This window comes from Leishmania infantum, chromosome 10 (assembly GCF_000002875.2).
Source record: "Leishmania infantum JPCM5 genome chromosome 10".
Classification (NCBI taxonomy): Eukaryota; Euglenozoa; class Kinetoplastea; order Trypanosomatida; family Trypanosomatidae; genus Leishmania; species Leishmania infantum.
Window position 1 is genome coordinate 10,364 of NC_009394.2, and position 23,247 is coordinate 33,610.

The window sequence follows — 23,247 nt, forward strand, 5'->3', positions numbered from 1 at the left end:
TTTTGCCCTCTAGCTTTTTCTTATCATCCGTGCAAGTGCGGCTATGAACTTTCTCACCGGTATCTATAGCGATGCCTCTTACCGTTTTTACTGGGATACAAACCCTCGGTTTTGCGTAGCTGCTGTGGCCTCACATGTCGAGGATGCCGAAAAAGTGTCGCAGGTGTTGCAGCAAGTATCGCCGCGCATGACCATTGTTTGCACGGACAAGATCGTCTTGGATACATCAAGAAAAGCAGCTTCATCGAGCGATGCATCTCAGCTTCTGCGAAGCGATTGGTGCGTGAAGCGCCAAAAGTCGGTTTTTAGCTGCATTGTCTTGGTTTGCTTTCTTGATCGTCTCGGCGTTAATGTCACAGCTGCAAAGTTAAGTGAGGAGCTGGTGCTGTGTCTTGGAGCTTCGGTCGAATCGATGCGCTGCGACGTTGTGTTTGCTCCGGTCGCGGAGTCGACCGCCGACAGCAATGAAGAGCTCAGGGACAGCATTGAAAAGAGCTTGAGATCTCTGCTCGGAAGCCGCCTTGCCGGATCGGTGCTACAAACGATCGAAAACGGTGTGTGGAGGGGTATTGCTGCCCTGCAAAGTCTCGTATTTGACAGCACGGTTGCTTATCACAAGGGAGAAGTGCGGCGACTCCGTGACCGCAAAGAGATGCTTAATGACGATAGCGATCAGCGACGTGCTCTGCCGGGGCTACATTTTAAAATTGGCTGGCATTATTTGGTGCTTCACAACTTTTCGAGCGCAAGGCAGCAGATGCTGTCGGGCCTGCGGAAAATTAAGACTCTTTTTCCCCTTTTCCCCTCCTTTGAGGCTCGCTTGTGTGGATGTGTTTTTCTGTGGCATTTTTTGTTTTGTATTTCTGTGAGTGAAGGCCATCTCAGCAGCTCTTCGGAGGTGTACCAGGAAATACGGTGCTTTGTGGATTGGATAGGGACGGCTTACGGTGGTAGCGTCAAAGACGAGTGCCAGACGGTTGTCTTGGTTCTCACGAAAGTCATGGAGGCAGAGTGGCTCGAGTACCTGGCCCGGAAAACAGAAAACCTGATGGCGCGACAGTGTTGTGATTACCTTGTGGCGTCTGCGCAGGCGTTGCAGGATTGCGATGCATTTTTCCCATCTCGTAAAGAAAGCATCGCCATCGAGGCGCCGTCACACATTGGAGAGGAGGAACTCCTGGGCAACCACGCGTCTGCGTTGTGGAAGTCCTTCGATAAAAGCGCTCTTCGTGGCCGGATCGCTCGGCTTCTGGCAGAAGCAAAGGCAGTGAGCTCGTCTCGGGAGACAGAGGTTGAGTATCTTGCGTTTCTCGCCGGCAACGAGTTGATGGACGGTGTCCCCGATACCGAGATGATCGATCGCATGCTTGTGAAGGCGAGCAGCACGATCATCTCCCGGCTAGCTGAAATGGCGTGGGGCAGTGCCCGTTCGTGGAGTGCACTGTCCCCACGCTTGACTATTGCCCTCCTGCTGCATGGCTGTGTTGACGCCCTGGGCCACGCGGAACAGGAAAGGTACTATCTGCGTATGCACGAGTTGGAGGGGTGTCTCCACAATGACGTCGTCCTGGAGTACCCGAAAGGAAGACTGCAGTCTCCCTTCACTGCTGTGGCCTATTTTGACGAGGAGAGCGCCAAGGTAGTTGGGGACTCAGCACGAGTGGTTGTCACGCTTTATTCTACCTCTGCAGCATGCATCAACGTCGACGTGCGCATGCTCGCCCTCTCTTCTGGGACGGTGGCTGGAGCCACAGAGACCCAAGTGCCGTTCAGCCCGGCTCGGTGCGTTAAACTGTCTGCCTCGTGTCCACAAGAGCTTGCCGTCGACGTGCCGCTTTCACACAGTGGAGAGTATGTGTGTACCAGCTTGACGGCCGACGTCCATGTTGGCGGGATTTGTGCCACCACGCGGTGGCGCTTCGCCGTCGGGCCCTCTAGTGTGGCGGGTAGGTCCGCAGCCGGCACACGCGCGGTGCTCTCTGCGAAAATATATCGGCAAGTGCTGCAGGTGTTGAATCCACCGACTACTTTCAGGGTGGAGTGCCCCTCTCTCCTTGAAGCTGTTGAGGGAGAGTGCGCTGAGTGCGACATTGTCATTTCGTGTGCTTTGCTCGGGGTGCGGAATGGCTACATGACCCTTCCACACGAGCCGAAGCTGTTCCGGGCCGTGTGTTGGGCCAGCGCGAACGAGCCACTCCCTGTCACGGAGACCGGCGGGCAGGCGCGCTATGCGGTGCCGGACCTAGCAGCCGATGAGTCTGTGCGGCTCCTTGTGAGTATTGCCTGCATTCGTAGCGCCGAGTTTCGCCTCCCCATCGCCTTTGAATACTCCACAGATCGCTACGGCGGCGTCAGTTGCTGCCGAACGCTCCACATATCAGTTGACCCACCTTTCAACGCTGAGCACTCAATGATTGGTGGAAGCCTATGGGGTGACGCCGCGGCGGCAATGTCTGTCCCGTCGACAAGCTCGTCGTACGCACAGTACGACAAGAGCGTCCTGGTGAAAGCCGCCGACATCTTTAGCTCCCCGCTGGTCACCAACTGGAAGGACGACTGCGCCCTCTATTTTTTCACGAAGGAGACGACAGCGAAGGAATTTGTGTTTCAGCGGGGTGACACCGTGACGCTAAGCAGTACGTTTCGTTGCACCGCGAAGAGGGGTATCACAGTCCTCCACGCTGAAGTTGTCGCCGGCGATGACGTTGACGTGCTGTCGTTCTGCTGCGGCGAGGAGAGCTCGTTTCTCGAGGAAGGTGAGTGCGTCACAATGGTGACGCGCTTTCAAGCCAAACGTCTTGGACGGTTTAACCCAGGCTTCATACGCATCTTTTTCGCTCCCCAGCGCACAGCGGCGCGCCTGTACTCTGACGTGTGCATTCCAACCGTCTACATCGAGGACTTCGGGGTGCAGGTGTCCGCAAAGTATCCGCTGGTTACACCATACGGCTCGCCTCTCGAGCTGGACGTCTCCATTTACAACGCGGCCGGCGTTCCGTTCATTGGTGAGCTGTTGCTGGACCCACAGACAGATGACTTTGTGTGCGCAGCCACAACACGCAGGTCGCTTCAAATCGGGCCGACTGAAGGGAGTGTGACACGATACGTGCTCACCCCTCTTCGTGCAGGTGAGCTGAAGCTGCCTCGTTTCCATGTCCGATGTGATGCAACGTCGCGTCTCGTCGCCAGCGCTGATGAGAGCTACGTCGTGCATGTCCTTCCCTGAGGTCCTCAAGGGTAGCGCAGCTCGCCACTCGCGGACGGGATGTATGGGCATCTCACTATTTAGAGGCGTTCTGGGAAGGATAAAGAGAACGGATCGATGCCGCAGCACGTGGGCTGAGCCGCATGCGCTCTCGCCTGCTCTTCTTTTCTGTTTTTCTCTCAATCACGTTTTGGTGTGCCCTGAACGCAGGTGCCTGAGCACAACCAGCGCAATTGTAGTGGCGACAACCATGCGGTGAAGATGCACTTTTTCGTGGACTCTCGCACGCTGGGCGACATGTACTCTCATACTTGCCGACCAACCGTCACTGGCACTTTTGCTTGCATTTTCTCTCAAGTTCTGCCAAGCGCTGCAACCATCTCCCTCAAGCACTGACCTGCTCTCTCCCCCTATTGTCTCTTTCTCTTCTCCCTTTTGTGTACTACTGTGCCATTGCCTAATATTGTATGCTGAATGACAAGCGCAGTGACGTGAGCAAGGTCGGCTGGTGTTTGTGTGCGGTTGTCGTGATCGACACTTTTGCCCCTCCCCCGCTCGGGAAGGCGCGTTGGTTCTGTTTAAGCACGTGCCTCGTCACGCGCGGTTTTTGTCACATTGTTTTCCACGCGCTTTTCTTTGCGTTTAAGCGCCGCTCGGTGCCGCAGCACACGCGCGCGCCTTCTTCTCCCTCCCTCTTCTGCTGGCAACGCTAGCAGGGAGGAGTAAATCGTATTCTCAGGCACCCCGGCCCTTTCGCACAAATAAGCATCATGAGCATAGAGGAGCACATAGCTGCGGCCATTGCAGCAGATGGCGCCGCGACCGATGCCCTAAAAGAGGCTTTGCGCTCTCATTCGCTGCTTTCCATCTGTAAAGCCATGCGGGAGCACTTGTGCACACCGGAGAAGGTGCAGCCGGCGATGCGGTTGCTCGCATCCGTGGCTGCTGGTCGGGCTGGTCTCAGCAGGACCGATATTAGGCTTCTGTTTGTATTTTTCGCGCAGAAGCTGGCACAGCAGGAGCTCCAGACAACGGCCCTGAGCTCGCTGGCGCTGCTCATCTCGTATATCAGAGAACAGCATGAGTGCGACGAGGAGTGGTTCAAGATTGTTGGCACACCCTTCACAGAGTATGTGCGCGTCCAGCAACTGCCTCTTCACAGTCGCAAGCAGTGCTTTTGCATCATGTCTTTTTTGTTCACCGAGAAAACTATGGACCTCTGCGATGGCAATATCCTGGCGACGCTGCTTGAGCTGATCGATGGTGAGAGTGACCCCGAGCTAGTATTGCTGACGTTTGACTTGCACGTGGTGGCAGCGACTCGCTCCACAAGAGAGGCATTCGCCACCGTTGTCGACGACTATTTCGAGAGCGTTTCCAGCTACTTCCCTGTGGTGTTCTCGCAGCCGCCGGGCTGCAAGGTGACCAAGACAGACCTGCGGACGGGCTTGAAGCGGTGTCTCTGCCTCGCCGTTTACAAGGAGCTCTGCATCCCGTTCATGCAGAGCAAGCTGACCTCTCCGTCCACCTCCGTCAAAGAGGACGTACTTGATGTTCTGCTCACGTGCTTCGACACGTACTCCTCACAGGATTTGGTGCCGCACTGCCGATCGCTCGTGCTTCACATGAAGAGCGAAGTGATCAAACTGTCGTCCTTTGCTGACCGCGCATCGAACGCGACGTTGACTAAGTGCCTGCTCATGAGCTGTGAAGTTCTCGGTCGAGTGAGCAAGCAGTGCAGTGCCAAAACGCAGTCGGAAGCGCTAGAGATCTTTGGACCCGTGGTGGAGGGGGTTTTGGCCGCTCTCTCCGCCGACCCGCCCACCTGCTCAGCCTATGGAACAATGGTGGTTCACGTCCTCACAGGGTCGTGGAATTGCTGCCTCTTTGTCGCCTCATATCTGTTCTCGATGCTCGCAATGTCCATCGAAGGGGCGGAGCGCCCAGCCAACGCGTTTATCCTGCTCGCTGCCCTTGCCAGCGGCATGCTCGACGGCTTGGATGCGTTTCCCGGCGAAACCCACAAGGAGCAACTCCGAACTAGTATCGAGAGAACCACCCCAATGGTTGTGGAGACAGTGACAGGCTGCTCGCAGAGGTGGCGCGCCGCGGGCGACGAGACGTGCATAGATGATTTTACTCTCATGTGCGGTTGCGAGTTCCTCGTGTGTGTGCTGAAACTGTCTGCCGCCATTGAGCCTTGGATGCCGGCGGCGACGGCGTCCGAGGGAGTCGACGCCCTTGTGTGGGTGGCGCTGCATCACACGGCTGAGGTCTCCGCAAAGGTGTGCCGGTTGCTGCGCGAGTACGCCGCTGTGGATGCGCTGCAGGTGCAAGAAGCGCTATCGCGCCTTCTTTGCAACCCGTCGGCGCCGCCTGAGCAGGCACTGAATATCGCGTGCGAACTGGCGAGTACCTCACTGGCAGCGCTTCTCCTCGTATTTGGCGATGGCTTCTTCTCCACAACGTGCGAGTGGATTCGAGGAATGGCAGCAGGGCAGCGGGCGGCGGCTCTGCAGAAGGCACTGCAGCACTTCGGGCGAGCGCTACAGGATGGCGCCGCGGATCGCATGACAGCGTTGCTGGGCCGTGACGACGTGTCTCCTGAATTCTTTGAGTGCGCATGCCTTGTGGCTTCGAATCTGAGTGGCGACACCTGTGGACAGCAGCTGTCCACAGAGGGAGCTCTCTCCTTGCTTGGAATCGCGGCGGTAGTGAGCGGGCGCACACACCTTCACTGCGTGCTGTACAACTGGGCAAACACGGCGGCACAGTTTGTGGGTCTCACGACTTCCGACCACCAAGCGTGGCGTCGGGTAGGGATGGAAGGCATTACGGGGATGCTTATGAACAAGGTTTTCCCAGAGGACACACAAGCATTGCTCACTCGCGTGTCAAGGGGGCACCTCAATGTGGGTGTTGCCATTCTGTGGGGCAAGCTGCTCGCCGACCGCGCTGACGGTGGTGAGGCGGCGGCGCCACCGCCTGGCGAGCTGGTGTCTTCCTTCCTGTATCAGCACCTGGGGGTAGCAACTTCTGCCTCGTGTTGCGACCGCGCAGCGGTGCAGGAGGCCTTCTCGTACGTACCGTTCTTGGCCACTCAAGTAGGTGGCCGCCCGTCCCTCTTGCAGCTGCTCTTGGGGTCTGAAATGAGTCATTCGGAGCGGCCCAATCACGCGCTGTGCTCAGCGCTCCATTGCCTCGTTGATAAAGAGACAGAGGAGCGAGTGCAGGCCTGTCTCGTAGACCTTTTGGCAATGGTGCGCAAACTCACCAGCAGCGGCGCAGACAACGAGCGTGCGCTGGCTCGCGCCCTGCTCTTCAGCGTCGACGCCAAGTGCGGCGGGAGTGTTGCGTTGGCTCGCTCTGTGCTCTTCAACGATTCAAGTGTGCAGGCGCTGCTTGAGGGCACCAAAGACGCGTCTCTTACTGTGCGGTGCCGCAGCTTGCACCTCATTAGGTCTCTCGCCCGTGGCGCGTTGTTGTTGATGGGGAACTGCTCTCAAGAGGAGAAGGCGGAACTGGCGCGCGCACGCGACCTTATCCTTCTTGTCACGAAGCGGTCTCTAGGGGATCACAAGCGAAGGGTTCGCCAGGCGTCAGTTGCGTGCCGGCATGAATGGTTCAAGGTGAAATAGGCTCATGCTCACTCCCGGCGGACTCGAGGATGAGACATTGGGGCAGAGGCCTGGTGGAGGGGAGGGAAGGGGGCTCAAAAGTGCGATCTGCTCGGTCTCCTCGCTTGCACCACTCCATGAAACTATTGCTTCAAGGCTTAATCGAGTCCGATACACACACACACACAGTTGCTCGTTTCTCTTCCTATGCCTCTCCATGTACGGGTGGCACGCCATGCAAGATCTGGTCATGTGCACTCCGCCTCAGTCCATCCCATGAGCGGTGACGTGGAAAGACGTGAGGGAGGGGGCACGTTGGGTTCGTGATTCTCGGGCGTTACGGTCTCGATCTCTCGAATCAACGAATGCGATAGCGACAGCGCTTCGTATTTTTTTCTGCTTCGTTTGACATGCGAAAAGAAAAAGTGTTCTCACTTTCGTCACTGTGCGCGGCGCGCTTTTGCCCGAGGATGGTGTGTGTGGGAGGGCTGATTGCCCTGCCGTGATCGCTCATTGCCACCGTACGAGCCCTCCGTCTCTCTTCTGCGATCGTGTGCAGTACATGCACCCCCCCCTCACCTGCACGCACATAGAGAGGTGCTTGCCAGCGAAGGGTTTCTGCGGCTGCCACAGGTCTGGGAAGAGCCTCCACGGGTCCGAACTGCTGCGCCGAGGTCGCTCATTCTCCTCTCCTTCCTACGCACACAACACAAATCCAGGCACATGCATCTAGTGTGGCTACCACACACGGATAGGCGCAGAGGCACCACAGGGTTGTAAAGAAGACAATAAACACAACCAGAAAACGACTCGCTCCTTGACGCGGTCAGGACACCGGCTCCGATGCGCGCGGTTGTCTTCAGCGATGTCTCCTCTGCAGAACTGGGAGAGCATATCAGAGCCATCGCCTCCACGTCGTATGCCGAGGTAGTGTATGTCGATGTTTCTGAAAGCTCTGAGGCGGACCTGGCAACGGCGTGGCATACGCGCTATGGTGGGGCGTCGCACGCTCCACCAGCTGCTCGTGACGAGCTGGATGATTTGAAGAACACCTTCGTGTGCTATCTGACCGAACAGAAGACCCTCGAGGACTCTGATGTAGTGTACGCTGTTTTCGTAGCGGAGGTGCCTACTCTTGTCCTGACTCCATCCGTGACGCTGACACCGCTGATGCACACGACAGCAGACGGTAGTGTGTCTGCCAGAAAAGCGGCCATCGAATCGTTGTTTTCAGTGGCGCCGTCATCATCCTCTGCGGAAGTGATCGTCATTGAGGGCGGCGATGGCGCCGGCAAGGAGACACAGACAGGGCTCCTGGTGCGGCGAGTCCACGCAGCTGGCGACGAGGTTCACGCGCTGGATTTCCCCAACGAGAAGGGCCTGTACGGGGGGCTTGTGCGGGCGGTGCTTTCGGGCAGGAAAGGGTCCATTAGCGAACTTAACCCGCAGCTCTTCAGCTTCCTTTACTCCCTTAACCGGTTCGGCTGTGCTCGCCAGCTGCACTTTTGGCTGCGACGAGGCAGCTCTGTGGTGCTGGATCGGTACTACACGGCGAATTTCGGGCATCAGGCCTCCAAGTTACCCCCAGAAGAGCGGGAGGCATTCATAAGCGACCTGGAGTTCATGGAGGTGGAGTGGCTCGGTCTGCCCAGGGCGACGTATGTTTTGTACTTGGATCTACCGCCCGCCGCGGCCCTCGAGGCAATGAGGCGGGATTCGACCCGGAAGCAGCTTGATATTCACGAGACTGCTGGCAGTGACTACAAGGAAAGGGTTCGCCAAACATACAGGTGGTGTTGCGAACACCTGCCAGGCTGGCATCATATTGAGTGCTTCGACGATGACGGGCGACGTCTCACACGAGAGGAGGTGCATGCTTCCATCACGAGCCATTTGCGGGACGCCGGCTCACGTGCGATTGGCGCTCCATCGTAAACTTCCGTGCACGCGCTGCTGTTTTTTCGAGGCTCTGTTTGCGCGACCGGACCTCTTGCTCTGCCGGCGTTCCCTCGACGTGGCCAGTGACACAGACAGAGCCGGCTCTTTGCGCCTGTGCGCGCCAAGCGGGTTTTGTAGCATTTTTGTGTTCTCGTTTTCGCATGACGCTACTCGAAATTGGCGGACTGCTCGAGGCTCAGAGCACACCTCGTTTCACGCTGTGATCGTGCACGCAATGGTACCTGCTACGCACATCTCACTCGCGCTGCATAAGCTTTCTTCGTCAGGTGTCTATGGCTGCCCCCATATGCCCATTTCAGGACGACAAGCCATGAGCTTTTTGTGCGTCGGCACGTGTCCATCTGCAAGCCTCTTCCCCTGAGCACACCGACTGCTTCCAGGGGCGTGCGGATTGAGAAGGCGGAGTGCCCCTGCGGCCAGACTCATAGCGACGCTCAACCTATCACGGCAGATGCAGGCGAGCCGTGCAGGCACGTTCCTCCACGACATGGACGGAAGTGGCAGATGCAGACCGTGGTCCTCCTGGACCGCAACGTGATCCTGAAACAGGCCGCAAGATCCACGAGTGCGAGCGCTGTGCGCACGCGCTGTCATGCACAGCTGGCATGGTGTATGAAATCCAGACAGGGCATGCAGAGGGGAGGGGGGAGCAGGAGTGATCGAGGAGCGGGGCGCAAAGAGATCCATGCGAATCAACCCCGAAGTGCATGCATGCAAAACATGCGACATCTTCCTACAGTTGCCGGTTTGGGCTGATGAGACACCAACGCCGGAAGGGTCACGAGAGCATCTCGAATGGCGCCATCAAGTCCCCCCGGCTCCCATTTCTGAGAGCCCCGACGCCATATTGTGGAATGCCGCGGCTTTATGCGACTGAGGGAGAGGCATGACAGACAGACAGGGCGTGCAGGGTCTCAACGGGCCCTGACCTGAGGCTGGCTGCCTTCTTCCTCGAGCTCATGCGGCATGTCCCCAGACCACCCCTTACTACACGCACGACATACGCAACAGCTTTCGCCCCCCCCCCCGGAGCAGGACTCTGGGCCGCGGCTCGCCTGGATGAAGGCATGGGGTTCAGCTAAGTCTCCCGTGGCGCCGATCACACAGCACACACCAGAAGAAGGTAAGAGAAGGAAACGAGAAGAGCCCGCAAGGCGCATGGTCCGGCTTGGCGGCAGCCGGTTCGTCCGGGATGACCGGTCTTTAGCCGTATTCCTACAAAGGCAGGAGAACTGTGATTGCACGCGTAGATTTGTGGACGGGTTCGTGGTAGAAGGGCACGCTGAAGGAAAATATCGCTATCGCATAGAGGGTATTAAGATGCACAGAAGACGGTACGACACCGAACAACAGAAACGAGGAGGGGGCTGAGTTGTGATGCTTTTCTTCTATCCCTCGCCTTCCGGTTACTTGAGAAGGGCAGGCACGCCCTGCGGGTGATAAGCACGCCTACGCGTGGTCTTTTATGAGGTCATGTGAAACATTTTCGGCGCCATCGCCGGTGATCATGGGCGCCTTCAGATTCCACCTTGGGCGCGGGGAAAAGCCGAAATGCGGCGTGGTGGGGAGCAAGGCAGCCTGCATGTGATATGTTTTGTCTTCAGCTGCTATAATCCGGCCATGCCTCTTCCTACAACTTCTTCTCTTCCTCGACGCGGTCGACACCACGCTGTCACATTCTGCCTCTCACCACTGCATGGGAACATCGCACCAAAAGGAGCAAGATGACTACCTCGAAGGTCCATTCGCAGCGCAGCAAGAAGCTGCACCAGCTGTCTGCCAAGACGAGCAGGGTGAACCGCAACCGCAAGGCACCTCGTCTTTACATGAAGGGCACGCTCGCCGGCTACACGCGTGGCCTGCATGGTCAGACCAAGCAAACTGCACTGGTCCGCGTTGAGAACGTCAACACCCGCGAGGACGCCACGTGGTATGTGGGCAAGCGCGTCTGCTACGTCTACCACGGCAAGAAGGTGAAGCGGTGTGTGCGCTGGAGCAAGGCGCCCGCGCGCCGCAGCACCACTCGTGCCTTGTGGGGTCGCGTGACACGCCCGCACGGTAACGCCGGTATGATGCGCGTCAAGTTCAACGGCGCGTCTGTGCCGGCGTCCGCCATTGGCCGCCGCATCCGTGTGTACCTTTACCCGAGCCAGATCTGAGGAGGTGGTCATTCCATGATTATCTTGGTTTCCTTCATTTTTTTTATGCGTGTGCTTACTTTAAAAAAGAAGCAAAGAAGTAGTCAGTAGAATCAGTACGACCACGTCGGGAACTGACACGCGCCGTGACGGATTTCGGCTATGTTTGTGGAGCACACCTGTAGGGGAAAAAAGGACATCTCTCCGCAGGCACACCGGCGATTTCCCTCGACAGCGTTCAGTGAACCCCCTGGCGAGTCTCGTTGAAACCACAGGCACGTCCTAGACGCGTTGGGTCCCTTCGACGAGAAGCTCTCTCTCTCATTCCCTGCAACTCATCCTCTGTGACTTCTCTTACTTGTTTTTATTCTCACCGGGCCGCCCCCCCCCCCTCACACTCCCCCTTCCCTCTCTCCCTGAGGATGGCAAAAGCGCTTAACAAGCAAACGGCATCCAAGCCTCTCCTCCGCACGGCAGTTATCCTGGAAGGAACGGGGCCGTACCTTGACCTAAGACACTCATACACGGTGCAGGGCGTTGCGTAGAAGGGCTGTTGAACAAGGCGGGTTCAACCCGGTCACACCGTTGTGTCGCCGCTGTAGACGCCCTGGTAGAGGCGATGCTGAAGGAATGTGACTTCTTCTCGGACTCATATGGCTGCATCATTACCAAGTCTATCGGGTATCAGGCCCCGTTCCCTCTCGTGCGGCTGAGCAACGGGTGGTCCACGAAGACCCCTGACGGGGCGTGTGTGCAGGGAGCATGTTTCGTTTCCTTCGGAGCCGACGACACAGGCTCACGGGGTCGTCTTCTCACCATGGATGTCTCGGCACGTGCTTCGAGCATTTCGTTTTTGCAGCTGCTGTCGAGTTCGTGCCCGCCGCTGGCTCTCGAGCCGGAGGTCGAGTACGTCTCGAAGATTGAAACCACGGAGACGGCTTCTGCTGTGGTGACTCGCAGCGGAGGAAATCGGTGGAGCACGTCTGTGTACGTACAGGGCGAGGATGTGCCAGGCACAGCGTACTCTCGGCGGGCGCACTTTCGCCGGGCCTCCGCCGCGTCTCTCTTTGGTTCCTCACTGTGGCTGATGGAGGCGACGAAGGACGACCATGGTGCCCAAGCGGTACACCGCTATTCACTCGCGACGGCCCTTACAGGTGGGGTGTCAGAGTCGACCCTTGTGAGCGGCAACCTCGGTCGGCCGCTGGATATCATTGCCCTCTCCGAGGACACTGCCCTTGTTCTAGGCACAAACGGCGTCGCGATGGCTGATCGACGACAGCGCGCCTCTGACATTCTCTTCTTTTCAGATTTATTGAACGGCGGCGCAACAGGCGACAGGCAGTTGCTGACCTTTGGTGAAGACTACACGCTGCGCGCCTACGACCTACGTGACGTATCTGCTCCCCTGTGCCAGGCAACATCCGCAACCTATCTGCGCATCAAGTCAGAAATTGGCACGCGGGCCTCACTCTTGGTGGCGTCTGACATGACAGGCGTGTTCGACGTGCTGCACGTGACCACGGTAGCATCCTTGCAACATTCTGGTGACACCGTGCTGGATGCAGCTGTCCTTCCTAGCGGGCACAACGGCGTCCGTGTGTGCACAAGCACCGGAAGTGGGATGATCTACGACTGGACGGTGGCGTAATTCACACCTTCTCACAGTGTCGCTTTTATTCTTTGTACCTCATGATTGAAGGAACGCTCATCCATTTCCGCTTGAGCTGCGTCCTATGTGCGTGGCTTTCTGGACTTCGGCACTCTCTGCTCCTCCTCATCGTCCCTGTTCATTGGGCTGTGCCTCATCGATCGCTGTCGAGAAAGGGAGGGAGATACGCCAGCACATGGGCACAAAAAGAGCATTATCGGTGGCTTGCAAGCACTGAAAGCGTTTCTGCACCGCGCCCGTGGTGCATTTTCGACACGTGCGTCTCTAAACATTTTGCTGCCGCCTTTTTATTTCTTTGCTTGCTTGTTTCATTTTCGCTTTCCCTCGGCCTCATGACGGCGCATACTTCTCAGTGCGTGGTATCCAGGACCAGTACAGACTCTGTGAGGAAGCCAAGCAGTTCCTTAATCCCTGCCGAATGCCGAACCATCTGCAGTGGTGACCGGGTCAAGTGCCTACGACATACGGGGAGGTGAGCGCGGTGTATCCCTACCGCTGTCAGAAGCCACGTCCTGGATGGCGTTTTCTCGGATCGAGCTGCGACAGCAAATATGCTTGCGCCATCCATGTGATAGGTAGAATGCCAGCGCAACTCGAGCGTATCCCACCTGTTCCTCGCTGCCTGCTGGTGAGAGAAGCCTGCGCCCCCTCGAGGGGGTGCACTAGGTAGCGATCGGCGAGGCGGGGGCGGGTAGAGTTTGAGGTAGAGGTCGTGCTCCGATGGCTGAGGGCACTGCTGTAACGTGCGACCTCGGCTGCTTGGCACCGCGGAATGGGGCCTGTGACAAAGCCGGGTAGTGTGTAGATTAAATCATGTTGTATGGGAGGACTGATCACGTGGCAAAAAAAAAATGTTTTTTTTTTTGCTTCGCGATGGTGGGAGGATGTGGCGCAAAGAGAGAGACAGACTAGAAGAGAGTGAGGTAGTGTGTGTGGAGAGCGTCTACTATGTCTGTGCATGTGTGTCTGTGTGCTGCGTTTGCTCGTACCTGAGGGCGTGTCTCTCTCTTCCTATCTCTTCGCGCCGCCGTTGCCGGCGGGGCCCAGCGGCGACAACAACAGAGGGAAAGATCCGCGTGGATGTTGGCTAATAACCACCAAGCAAGAACATCCAAATACGCAAGAAGAAGTGAACACATCAACGGGCGCCTCTTCGCTTTGCTCCCCGGGGCGCGCATCTCATTCCACGTTGCACTTGCTTCACCTTCCCCGCCCCGCCCCGCCCCCCCCCCCGCGCCCCAGATCTGTTGGAACAAATCCTAGCGAGACGAGGTAACAGGCGTGTAGCGGCCACACAAGGCTAAGGAATGCATATGGATGTTGAATGACAGTGAATGCTCTGCACTCGTGCTGGGTGCAGACGAGTAAAGAGCCGAGCACAAGCACCCCATGATCTGCGCAAACAAAGACGCGTGCGCGTGTAGAGAAGAGATCTGTGACCGACAGCGGCAGCGCCATCACCTCCTTTGGTCTCGCACGTTTTACTTCTTGAGAGCAAGTCATCGACGACGCCGAAGACGAATAGAAGCGTGTTAGCCTACATGCCCGAGGCTCAGCACCTCAATGAAGTCGGGAGGGCTACGCACAATGCTACGAATACGAGGTACACGACGGCACCATTGGATACCTGCGAGGACGAGCAGCAATTCAGCCGCACGGATGCAGCAGAGACGAGCTGCACGCAGTTGGTTGGGTATACAGATCCCAGCTACGGTTGCGGCACCTCGTACGCGCCGCCGCCAGCTCGCAGTCGTGCCGGTGAGCCGCTGTGACTGTAACACTTACTAGTACTATCCGGATGGAAGCGCCCACCCGTACGGGCACGCTGCTGCTGTGGAGGCGCCTCGCCAAGTTGCTCCATTTCCCGCTGCCGCTTCTTAAGGTAGAGCTGTAGCCGAGGTCCCAGTGGAGGATGTCGCACTGTCGCCGGAGTCTATGAAGGTGACCCTTGCGCCTGCGATCCCACGTGGGACAACCACGTTGGCCGTCGACACGCCGCTGGAGAGTTTTGCGGAGATATGCAGGTGTGATTCACGACTGAGTAGTCGGCGACGCCGATGCCGCGGTTGTGTCGGCGCAAGCTTTTCTACTCTCTGATGCTCTACGTGAAGCCTTGGTGCGTGGCCGCTGCACACCGGCGTCCACTTCCTCATAAAGGTTACAACGAGTACCGTAGCTGCGCTGGCGTACGAGAGACGGTAAGCGAGCAGCTCGCGCTGCCGAGGGACGCTGCTGTGCTTGCCCTGCGCGTTGCATAGGGATAGCGACATGTGGGTGAAGCGCTAAAGCCATAGGCCAACGTGCTGGGACAGTACAATTGCCGGATGCAGATGTTTCTTACCTCTACTACGATGCTGCTAGCACACTTCTTGCTGATTCCCTGAGTCGGCTTGCGACTGGCTTTACGTGCTGCTGTACGCGTGCATGCTGACTCAGCACCACCGTGAGCTGGACATGCACGAGAGGGCCGCTGGGTGAGACGAGGTATGATGATGTGAGTGTGTGTGTGGGGGGGGGGCGCAGCCCACGTTGTCTCAGCCATCGCTCTTGCGCTGCCAGTGATGCTCCCGAATTTGTTTCAACCCATTTCACGGAATGATGCGGGAAAAGCGCCGTCGCTTGCTGCCCACTCACTCACCTGTCTCTCGCATGTGATGTGGTAGCCGCCTCTCCTTCCACAGTTTATGCACGTTTGGGTGCTGTGCTCGGGCTGTGTTTGTTAGGGTAGACACGGGTGGCGTGGCGATGCCTCCCTCTAGCACTGTCGCTGAGCGTGTGCCTGTGAGCGTGCTCGAATGTGATGCACGCACGCCCGCGTGTGATTCTCACTCCCTTTTTTCTCTGCTGTGGCCGATTCGATTCTGTGTCTCTCCCTAGCTCCCATTATCTCCAGCTTCCGCTTGTACCGCTCTTTGGCGAGCGGGGGTACGTCTTGTCCCCACCCCTCGATGGATGCGTTTGATAACGGGCGCGTACGTCTGTGGGTGCTCTTGTTCTCTTCATAGTTGTGGCGGCTGTGGTTCGCCTTCGGAGGCTCTTGGCCGTGTCGTTCGGCGCCCGTTTCGTTTACGCGCTTCCATCCTCTTCCCTGCATTTCTTACTTCTGCCGACGTTGAAGTGATGACTGGTTGCCACTGCCGCAGCCACCGCTGACAGCCCTGTCTTTGTTCCATTCGACTTTGTTTATTCTTTACCCCCTTTTGGTTTCGCGCTTTACTTTTACCGTTCCAGCTACCAGATCATCTCATGCCTCTCCTCTGCGCTGGTGGCGTCAGCACTGCTCTCGCCATCCTCCGTTCCTCTTCCCCCCCCCTCTCTGTATCTGCAGATGGCATGCGGGTGCGGCCGTGTCGCATATGTCGCGCTCATTTCACTTTTTTCTGCACCTTCTCTGCGTGTGCGTGGGTGTTGTTTTCCTTCTTTGCGGCGCCGCTGCACCTCCGTCTTTTGCTCTGTATGTTTGACGATGCGGCGTCCTCGCTGCGTTGACGCCCCCGCCGTAGACCTCTCTGCCGCTTATCGGCATCGCAGTGTCGTTTATATCGCATCGGGAAAAGAATAAACGTAGAACCACGAAAAAAAAAACTGTACGACTGAATCATGCGTGTGCAGGTTTGCGCGCGATGACTCATACACAGAGATGCATGCCAACGGCTACTAAAGCGCACTTGACTGATATAGTGTGCCGTAGCGACTCTTCTCAAGAGGACCAAGCACCCCCTTCCTCCCCTTTTCCCTTTCCACTCTCCCCTCGACTGCCTTTAACAACGATGCGTTCTGACGCAATCAATCATGTGTATACACACATACTCATGCACACACGTATACATACTCTCCCCTGATTCCACGCTACTGCACAGCTGCATCTTGTCGCATAGGCTTTAGCAGAGGAGTGTTGATCGCGCGCCTTTTTCTGCTTGTGACGAACCTCTAAATCACCTGATACTTTATGGTGTGCTTGTGTATGTCTGTACACCTCTACCCCCTCTCACGATAAAACTCACGCACCCCACGCACTGCTGCACTGTCGCACTTACAAACTCGAGAAAGATGATACACGTGGGCAACTGCTATATTCCGTGGGAAGTGTTCACGCTCGCGGAGCTGCGCGCTGTCTCTTGCCAAATTGTCTTACTCGCCATTTGGGGTGCTGTGGTGGGCCCACTTTGCCGCCGCGGCGTTGCTGGGGTCGCTTTCTTGGCTTGCTACACGGTCGGCATGTTCTTCTTCCAACGGCGCCTCGCCTCCGGACTCCCGGTGCGCTTTCTTTCTCTGCGTGCATGGCGGTCGTCGCCCGAAAACTTCAGAAAGACGTCGGCGTTCCTGAAGGCGCTGAAATCAAAGACACCCGCTGCCGGTGTTTCAGCGGAGGGATTTGGTGCGCGCCCGGTTGTGGTGATGACCGGTGGAGAACGTGGAATCGGCGAAGAGGTTGTGCACCAGCTTCTGCGCGAGGGCGTGGACGTTATCCTTTGCTGCCCATTCGAAGCGGAGGCGCTGCGCACCATCGCGAGGCTGAAAGCTTGCGTCTCGAATTCGCGGGTGCATTTTGCGAAGCTGGACCTCAACGACGAGGAAAGTGTGCGCGGGTGTGCCGCGGAGGTGCTGGGTATGACGCCGCGGATTGACGTGCTCATCAACAACGCCGGATTGGTCAGCCCGTTCGCGTACAGGCTGAACAAGCGCGGCTACGAGGTGGTACTGTCGATCAACTTTCTCGGCCACGTTCTCTTCACAGAGCTCCTGCTGGAGCGGGTGAAGGCAAGTGGCCCCTCCCGCATTGTCAACGTGGCATCGCTCATGCATCTCGATGCGTGTGTGCCAGGTCCATGCAAGACCGCGCTCGACGTCATGGCCGCCAACTGCGACCCCACATCACCCCATCACACGCACAACTACAGCCTTTCGAAGTTGCTCCTCGTGTGCTACACCCGCGATTTGGCGAGGCATCTCCGCGGAACGGACACTGCGGTGGTAGCGCTGCACCCGGGTGTGGTGCTCACGGACATCTACGCCTTTGGGGCCATCTTTATGAAGGCCTTCTTACGGACAGTGTTCAAGTTTCCTGGTGAGGGCGCCGAGGTGGTCCTCTACTGCGCCTTGGCGGACAATATTCGCAGTGGATCTTTCTACGCGGACTGCGCGGAGTACAACAGTCTCCTCTCTCCGCTCGCTGTCGATGACGCACACAACGAGCGCCTCCGACGCGTGCTGCTGCGCTACTTTGCACTGGACGGCTCCAAGCCGACTGGCAAGTTGCTAGCGGATGTCGTGCAGTCGACGCCGTGATCGGCGGTGCACGAAACTCCGCGTCTGATGAACCGGCGGCGGCGGTATGCACAACAAAGGTGCTATGTGCACAATTCCGAAGCCTACTCTTCTCCCCACCCATCAAACTCAGCATACGGCGCTGCATGGGTGCGGGATGGGCAAGGCACTTCAAAGAAATGCTCCGCATGTCCCTTATGCTGGCAGGGTCGGCGATCGTGCTGCGGCGCCAGAGGACTGCGGCGACAAGAGCAATAATACTTGCGTTTTACTCTCCCGTCTGTTGTCCCTTCTTTAATTCGTCCCCATCTCATCTTTCTTTCTTAACGTTCATGTGCATATAGGCACTGAACACTCCGCCTTTTCCACCACGCCTTTCCATGTTCTCTCGTTTTTTGTGTATGCTCTATCACTGATATTGGTCTTGCCCTACACGACCTGGTCCTCTCTTTTAGACCAAGCTATGTGCACCTCTCTCTCGTTGTATCTTTCCCTCCCTCTCTCACTGGCCGTGCGGTCTCTCAGGAGTGTGACCGGGTCGTATAATGTGGCAGTGCGCGTGGTCGACATGCAGTTGGCTGCTTTTGCGCAGGATGGAAGTATTGGCATCGCAGATCAGTGCAGACGGAGAGGAGATGTGCGGCTCACACGAACACTGGTGCACCTTACTTTCATTGCGTGCCTCTTCCCCCTCCTGTGCGAGGTGGCCGAGCGCATGAGCCGGCACTGACCGTTCAACAGTTTTGGGTACTGAAAGCAAAACAAATATAAGCATACACGAAGTTATCCATCAATGCATTAGGTGATTGACGTGCCATTGATGAACAGTGTCACACGCCCTCTTTGGCGGCAGACACACGGTAGCGAATTGGCGCTGTAAGAGCCTTCGTCGTCGAGTTGACACGCCGCCTTTCCTCCCTCTCCTGCTCTGTTTGATGCGTCCCTTCCCTCGAGATATCATACACGTGCGCATCTATGCAATCCACGGCTTCGCGGATCTTCTTTTGTGTTCTCCTTTTCTCTCCCTGCTACCTCTTCCTGCCGCCAACTTGCTTGGCTGTCCGTCTTTGCCGGTGGTGGGGGTGGACGTGCCATGGCGGCACTGTGCTCGCCGTTTTTCTCTCTCCCACACTCGATGCTGTGTAGACACCGCCCATCTGGAGCTCAAGCCAAACGATCACTGACACCCACACACTCACACACACCACTACTCGGGCACAAACCCTTGCACTGCCTCCTGTTGCTCAATTTCTCCCCTAAAGTATGTCTCGCGCCGTTGACCATCTCGTGGCGGAGTACCTCGCTGAGGAGCACCCACGCGTAGCGAGGGCTTTGCGGAAGGACGCGCCATCGACGGCGCCACCGTTGCGCTCCCCCTTCGGCAAGAAGAGCCTGCAAGAAGTCGTGATGGCGTATCGTGTGCAGAAGACCACTCCTGCAGCAGTGGGCAACGGCGCCAGCTCCGAAGATGACGAGGCGCAACGCGCATCGCAAAAGACTGCGAAGACGTCGTCACCATCGCCGATCCCGAAGCCGACAGCAAGGAAGGTGCCGATCGCTGACAGTGACAGCGATGACGAGTCGGTGACGAGACCGGCGGCCAAGAAGACGCCGCCGAAGTACGCTCCGAAGAAGGCGGCCGTGTACAGCGACAGTTCCGACGAAGACGAGCCCGTGCCAAAGAACTCGAGTGCTAGTAAGATGCCTGCGCCTCGTGCAGAGGATGTGCCGGCGCAGAAGGCGGTGAGGACGGAGTCAGAAGGTGCGGCGCGACGCACGCCTCATCACCTCAACGAGGACGGCACCTTCCGTCGTTTCCAGCGCATCGACCCAGCCAAGGTGACGTTCGACGCCGATGCCTTGCGTGACAACCGCCCAGGTAGGGAGCACCTCGTGCTGCGCCAGAACCAGGAGATGATGCGCACCAAGGGCAAAGGCTTCAATAAGCTGAAGCAGAAGAACAAGGGAAAGTTCTACGGCGCTGGCGTCGACCTCAGCGTGCGCGCCTACCAGTTCCCTGATAGCGACGACGATTAGGTGATTGTGCAGACGTGGGCTTTGGTGCACGACGAAGACGCGGATGGGCAAGGAAAGAGCAGAGAGAGGAGAGGCTGGCGCGGTGTGATGCAGCTGCTTTACTTCGCGGCGTCGCTTAGGGTTGCTGCGGTGACGCTGCTCTGTCGCCGTGTATTCACAGCTTGGAAGTTTTTTAAGCGTCAGAGCGCGTGCGCACTTGCCTAGCTCTGGCTCTCTCCCTCTTGACCGTATTCGCCTGTGAAAGGGCGTCCTCGTCTTTTGCCCCCCCTCCCCCCATACGCTTAGACACGTGCACCTGTTGTTCAAGTGGAGCTCCTCCACACCTCTCCCCCTTTTTCCGCCGATTAACACTTCCCCGACGCTGGTAAGCATCCCTGTGTGTGAGACAAAACAAAAAGAAACCTTGATGGAGTGGCGTTGCTGCAAGGCAGGGTCGTGGCGGCACAGCGCGTGCGCTCGCATCTGTGTATGTGTCTCGATACTGAATATGCCTGCGTGGGTGGGCGTATTTATTACTTGCCTTTTTGGCGGTCAGAGGCGGCGGGGGGCATGATTGTCTACTTGCCTCCTTGATGCTCTCCTGGTATACTGCGGGCTTGCTCACCAGACATCGTTTTTGTCTAGCGTGCGTCTGCCGGCTTGCAGCTGCCATGCTGATGTGCCACGGACACACCCAGCCACGATGCATGCTGTGTGCGGGGACCAACGGCTGCTGCGCTTGCTTTCTCGTCCTTTTTTACCTGTCATCGCCTTTGCTTGCTGAACGGCCTCGCCTCCGCTCTCTCTCTCTCGCTGTTTGCCTCCATGATGTGTCGTTCACTGCCTTTACACGCGCACATGCGCTCACGTGCACGTCCTACCCCTCTTTCTTCACCTCACTCATTGCAACCGCTGCCCAATCTGACCCGTGCGGGTTACGGTGGCCGCGGCAACCAAGCAGTCGCTCTTTCTTTCCTCCCTTCCACGCGCATCGGGCCGACGACGTGGTCGTGTGATCCGTCATCGGCAGCGACCCACGCGTACGCGCGTGCAAACGAAAATCGAGTCTGAAGATGGAGGGATCCAGGACGAGTGACGGCACGGCGCTGGCGACAGCGCCACCCTTGCTGCTGCCCAGCAGCGCTCCGCAAGGTGTGCAGGTACGGAGGACTGCGGCGCTCAGAGGTCACAAAGATCGCGTCTGGTGCGTGCGCTGGTGCCCCACGGCCCCTGTGCTCGCCTCGTGCTCCGGTGACACCACTGTCAAGTTTTGGGGTCGCAGTCGGTCCGCGGAGAACGGCTGTGAGGCGTGGACGTGCCTCGGCACCTTGGAAGGGGAGCATAGTCGCACCATTCGTCACATCAGCTGGAGTCCCAGCGGTGAATACATTTCGTGTGCCTCGTTCGACCACACAGCTACTGTGTGGCGGCGCAACGGCGGCGACGACGGGTACGGCTTCGAGATCGAGGGCGTTCTGGACGGGCACGAGAGTGAAGTGAAGTGTGTCGAGTGGGCGACCGACAGCATGCTCGTCACGAGCGCGCGCGATCGTACAGCGTGGATTTGGGAGCGCGTGGATGAAGGCGAATACGAATGCGGCGGTGTCTTGACGGGGCACGCACAGGACGTTAAGCACTGCCAGTTTGTGCTGCCACACAACGATGGCGACGTTCCGCTAGTCGTGACGTGCGGGTACGATGATACAATCAAGGTGTGGTCCGAGGGGCACCACCACGATGACTGGCAGTGTGTGCAGACGATGGCGGCGCACGAGGCCACCGTCTGGGCCACAGCCCTCCAGAAACTCGAGGTGCCGATGGAGCTGGTCAGGGCGTCTCACGCCAGTCATGCGCCTCTGCCCCAGCCTTTGCTCTGCAGCTGCTCAGACGATCTGTCCATCATCTTCTGGAAGCGCGACGCCGAGGGCAGGTTCGTGGAAGCCGCCCGCATCTCTGGCTTTGCAGAGCGCTCTTTGTTCGACGTGGACTGGGCACCGCACAACGCACCAGTGGTGGCCTGCGCCAGCGGTGACAACAGCTTCTCGCTTCTGGGTGTCTACGAGGATGAAACGGGCGTGCACACCTGCACTCTGGCGCGCGTCGCGGATGCGCACTTGGCGGATGTCAACAGCGTCAGCTTCGCTTCTCAAGGGACCCTCACAGCGTGCAACGCGGAGGGCGAAAAGACAGGCATACTGCTGGCCACTGCTGGCGATGACAACGTGATCCACCTGTGGACCGTGTCCGCGGAGACGGAGTGAGTAACCCAACGCTGAAAAGCGAAAGACGTAAGGACAAGAAGTGATTTGTAAAAGGGAGAGGGTCGTGGAAAAACGAAAAAGAGTTGTATGTCGTGCGTAGGGGCCCGCGTGTTGCTGCCACTTTGCATCTTCCCACCTTCTTCCCTGTGCCTCCGGCTGCCGCAGCATCTCCGCCATGTGGTGTGCGGTTAAAGCACAAGTTGCGGGTGTCGCTCTGGCGTGCACCGTGAAGCACTCCTCCTCTCTCTTCCCACACGGTTCTCTTTCTCTGTCTTTCTGCGCTGTACCCATCGCACACATCGCCACCATCACCCGTGACAGTCGCCCGTTTCGCTTCGTTTAGTTTCCACTGCTTCATACAAGAGACAAAAATCAACGCCTCGCCTTTGCCCTCTCCCTCGCCCTCGCTCCCCCTCCTCCCACACACACACACACACACAACCACCCGCCACAGCGCCTTTTCTTTTCTGCGCCCCTCTCTCTTTTTGAGGTTTCCCTTCAATCGCACATCCTCGGCGTCCGCGTCTGTTGGCCTATCGCCGTCCTGTGTATCAGCTGTGGTGCTCTTCGCCGACCCCTGACCCAACGCCTCTTTTTCCTGTATCCTCCTCGCGCTCATTCCTCTACAAACCATTGTTGCTTGCCCCCTCCCCCTCCAGGGGCCGCACTCTTCCACCGTGCTACCGCTGCACACGCACATACAAGCACGTACAAGGAACCAGCGTTTCAGCCTTACTATCATCGCCGCGTCCATCACCGTGCCTCGCGATCTCTTCCCATATATAGTCGTCCTCTATAGTTTCATAGACACCGCCTGCTTTCTATTATTATTGTTTTAGCTTCTACCATCCCCTCTCTCCTTGTCCTTTCTGGCGTCTCTCTCTCCACTCTCTGCCGATCTGCTCACTGTGTTGTGCCTCCTCCGCCGTCTGTCCATCTCTCCGTATCGCTTCTCTGCTTCGGCGTCAAGCCCGACCTTCCACGCACAGAAAACGCACACCGCCACAGACAGAGATACCCACGCGCATCCTTCCAGCCGCACCCCCCCCCCCCAGTAACTCTCCCTCCTATAGATATCCGTAGCAGGACACCCTCTTGTCTCTCTATCCGT

The 23,247-nt window shown here is 57.7% G+C and overlaps 8 protein-coding genes across 8 annotated transcripts; all 8 read left to right on the top strand.

The window, feature by feature from the left end:
* Positions 1-412: 412 nt before the first annotated feature.
* On the top strand, positions 413-3,226 carry LINJ_10_0020 (conserved hypothetical protein; the record flags this gene model as incomplete). Its single annotated transcript, XM_001463615.1, has 1 exon — positions 413-3,226. The coding sequence occupies one exon, from the start codon at positions 413-415 to the stop codon at positions 3,224-3,226; it is 2,814 nt and encodes a 937-aa protein (XP_001463652.1).
* An 857-nt stretch (positions 3,227-4,083) lies between these two features.
* Positions 4,084-6,843, top strand: LINJ_10_0030 (conserved hypothetical protein; the record flags this gene model as incomplete). Its single annotated transcript, XM_001463616.1, has 1 exon — positions 4,084-6,843. One exon carries the CDS (start codon positions 4,084-4,086, stop codon positions 6,841-6,843), a length of 2,760 nt encoding a protein of 919 aa, XP_001463653.1.
* An 822-nt stretch (positions 6,844-7,665) lies between these two features.
* On the top strand, positions 7,666-8,757 carry LINJ_10_0040 (thymidylate kinase-like protein; the record flags this gene model as incomplete). Its single annotated transcript, XM_001463617.1, has 1 exon — positions 7,666-8,757. The coding sequence occupies one exon, from the start codon at positions 7,666-7,668 to the stop codon at positions 8,755-8,757; it is 1,092 nt and encodes a 363-aa protein (XP_001463654.1).
* Positions 8,758-10,505: 1,748 nt separating this feature from the next.
* LINJ_10_0050 (putative ribosomal protein l35a) lies at positions 10,506-10,940 on the top strand (the record flags this gene model as incomplete). Its single annotated transcript, XM_001463618.1, has 1 exon — positions 10,506-10,940. One exon carries the CDS (start codon positions 10,506-10,508, stop codon positions 10,938-10,940), a length of 435 nt encoding a protein of 144 aa, XP_001463655.1.
* A 598-nt stretch (positions 10,941-11,538) lies between these two features.
* On the top strand, positions 11,539-12,570 carry LINJ_10_0060 (hypothetical protein, unknown function; the record flags this gene model as incomplete). The annotated part of the gene is made up of 1 exon (XM_001463619.1): positions 11,539-12,570. The coding sequence occupies one exon, from the start codon at positions 11,539-11,541 to the stop codon at positions 12,568-12,570; it is 1,032 nt and encodes a 343-aa protein (XP_001463656.1).
* A 4,071-nt stretch (positions 12,571-16,641) lies between these two features.
* Positions 16,642-17,880, top strand: LINJ_10_0070 (dehydrogenase-like protein; the record flags this gene model as incomplete). Its single annotated transcript, XM_001463620.1, has 1 exon — positions 16,642-17,880. One exon carries the CDS (start codon positions 16,642-16,644, stop codon positions 17,878-17,880), a length of 1,239 nt encoding a protein of 412 aa, XP_001463657.1.
* Positions 17,881-19,122: 1,242 nt separating this feature from the next.
* Positions 19,123-19,896, top strand: LINJ_10_0080 (conserved hypothetical protein; the record flags this gene model as incomplete). Its single annotated transcript, XM_001463621.1, has 1 exon — positions 19,123-19,896. One exon carries the CDS (start codon positions 19,123-19,125, stop codon positions 19,894-19,896), a length of 774 nt encoding a protein of 257 aa, XP_001463658.1.
* A 1,052-nt stretch (positions 19,897-20,948) lies between these two features.
* Positions 20,949-22,136, top strand: LINJ_10_0090 (WD-repeat containing protein; the record flags this gene model as incomplete). The annotated part of the gene is made up of 1 exon (XM_001463622.1): positions 20,949-22,136. One exon carries the CDS (start codon positions 20,949-20,951, stop codon positions 22,134-22,136), a length of 1,188 nt encoding a protein of 395 aa, XP_001463659.1.
* Positions 22,137-23,247: the final 1,111 nt, after the last annotated feature.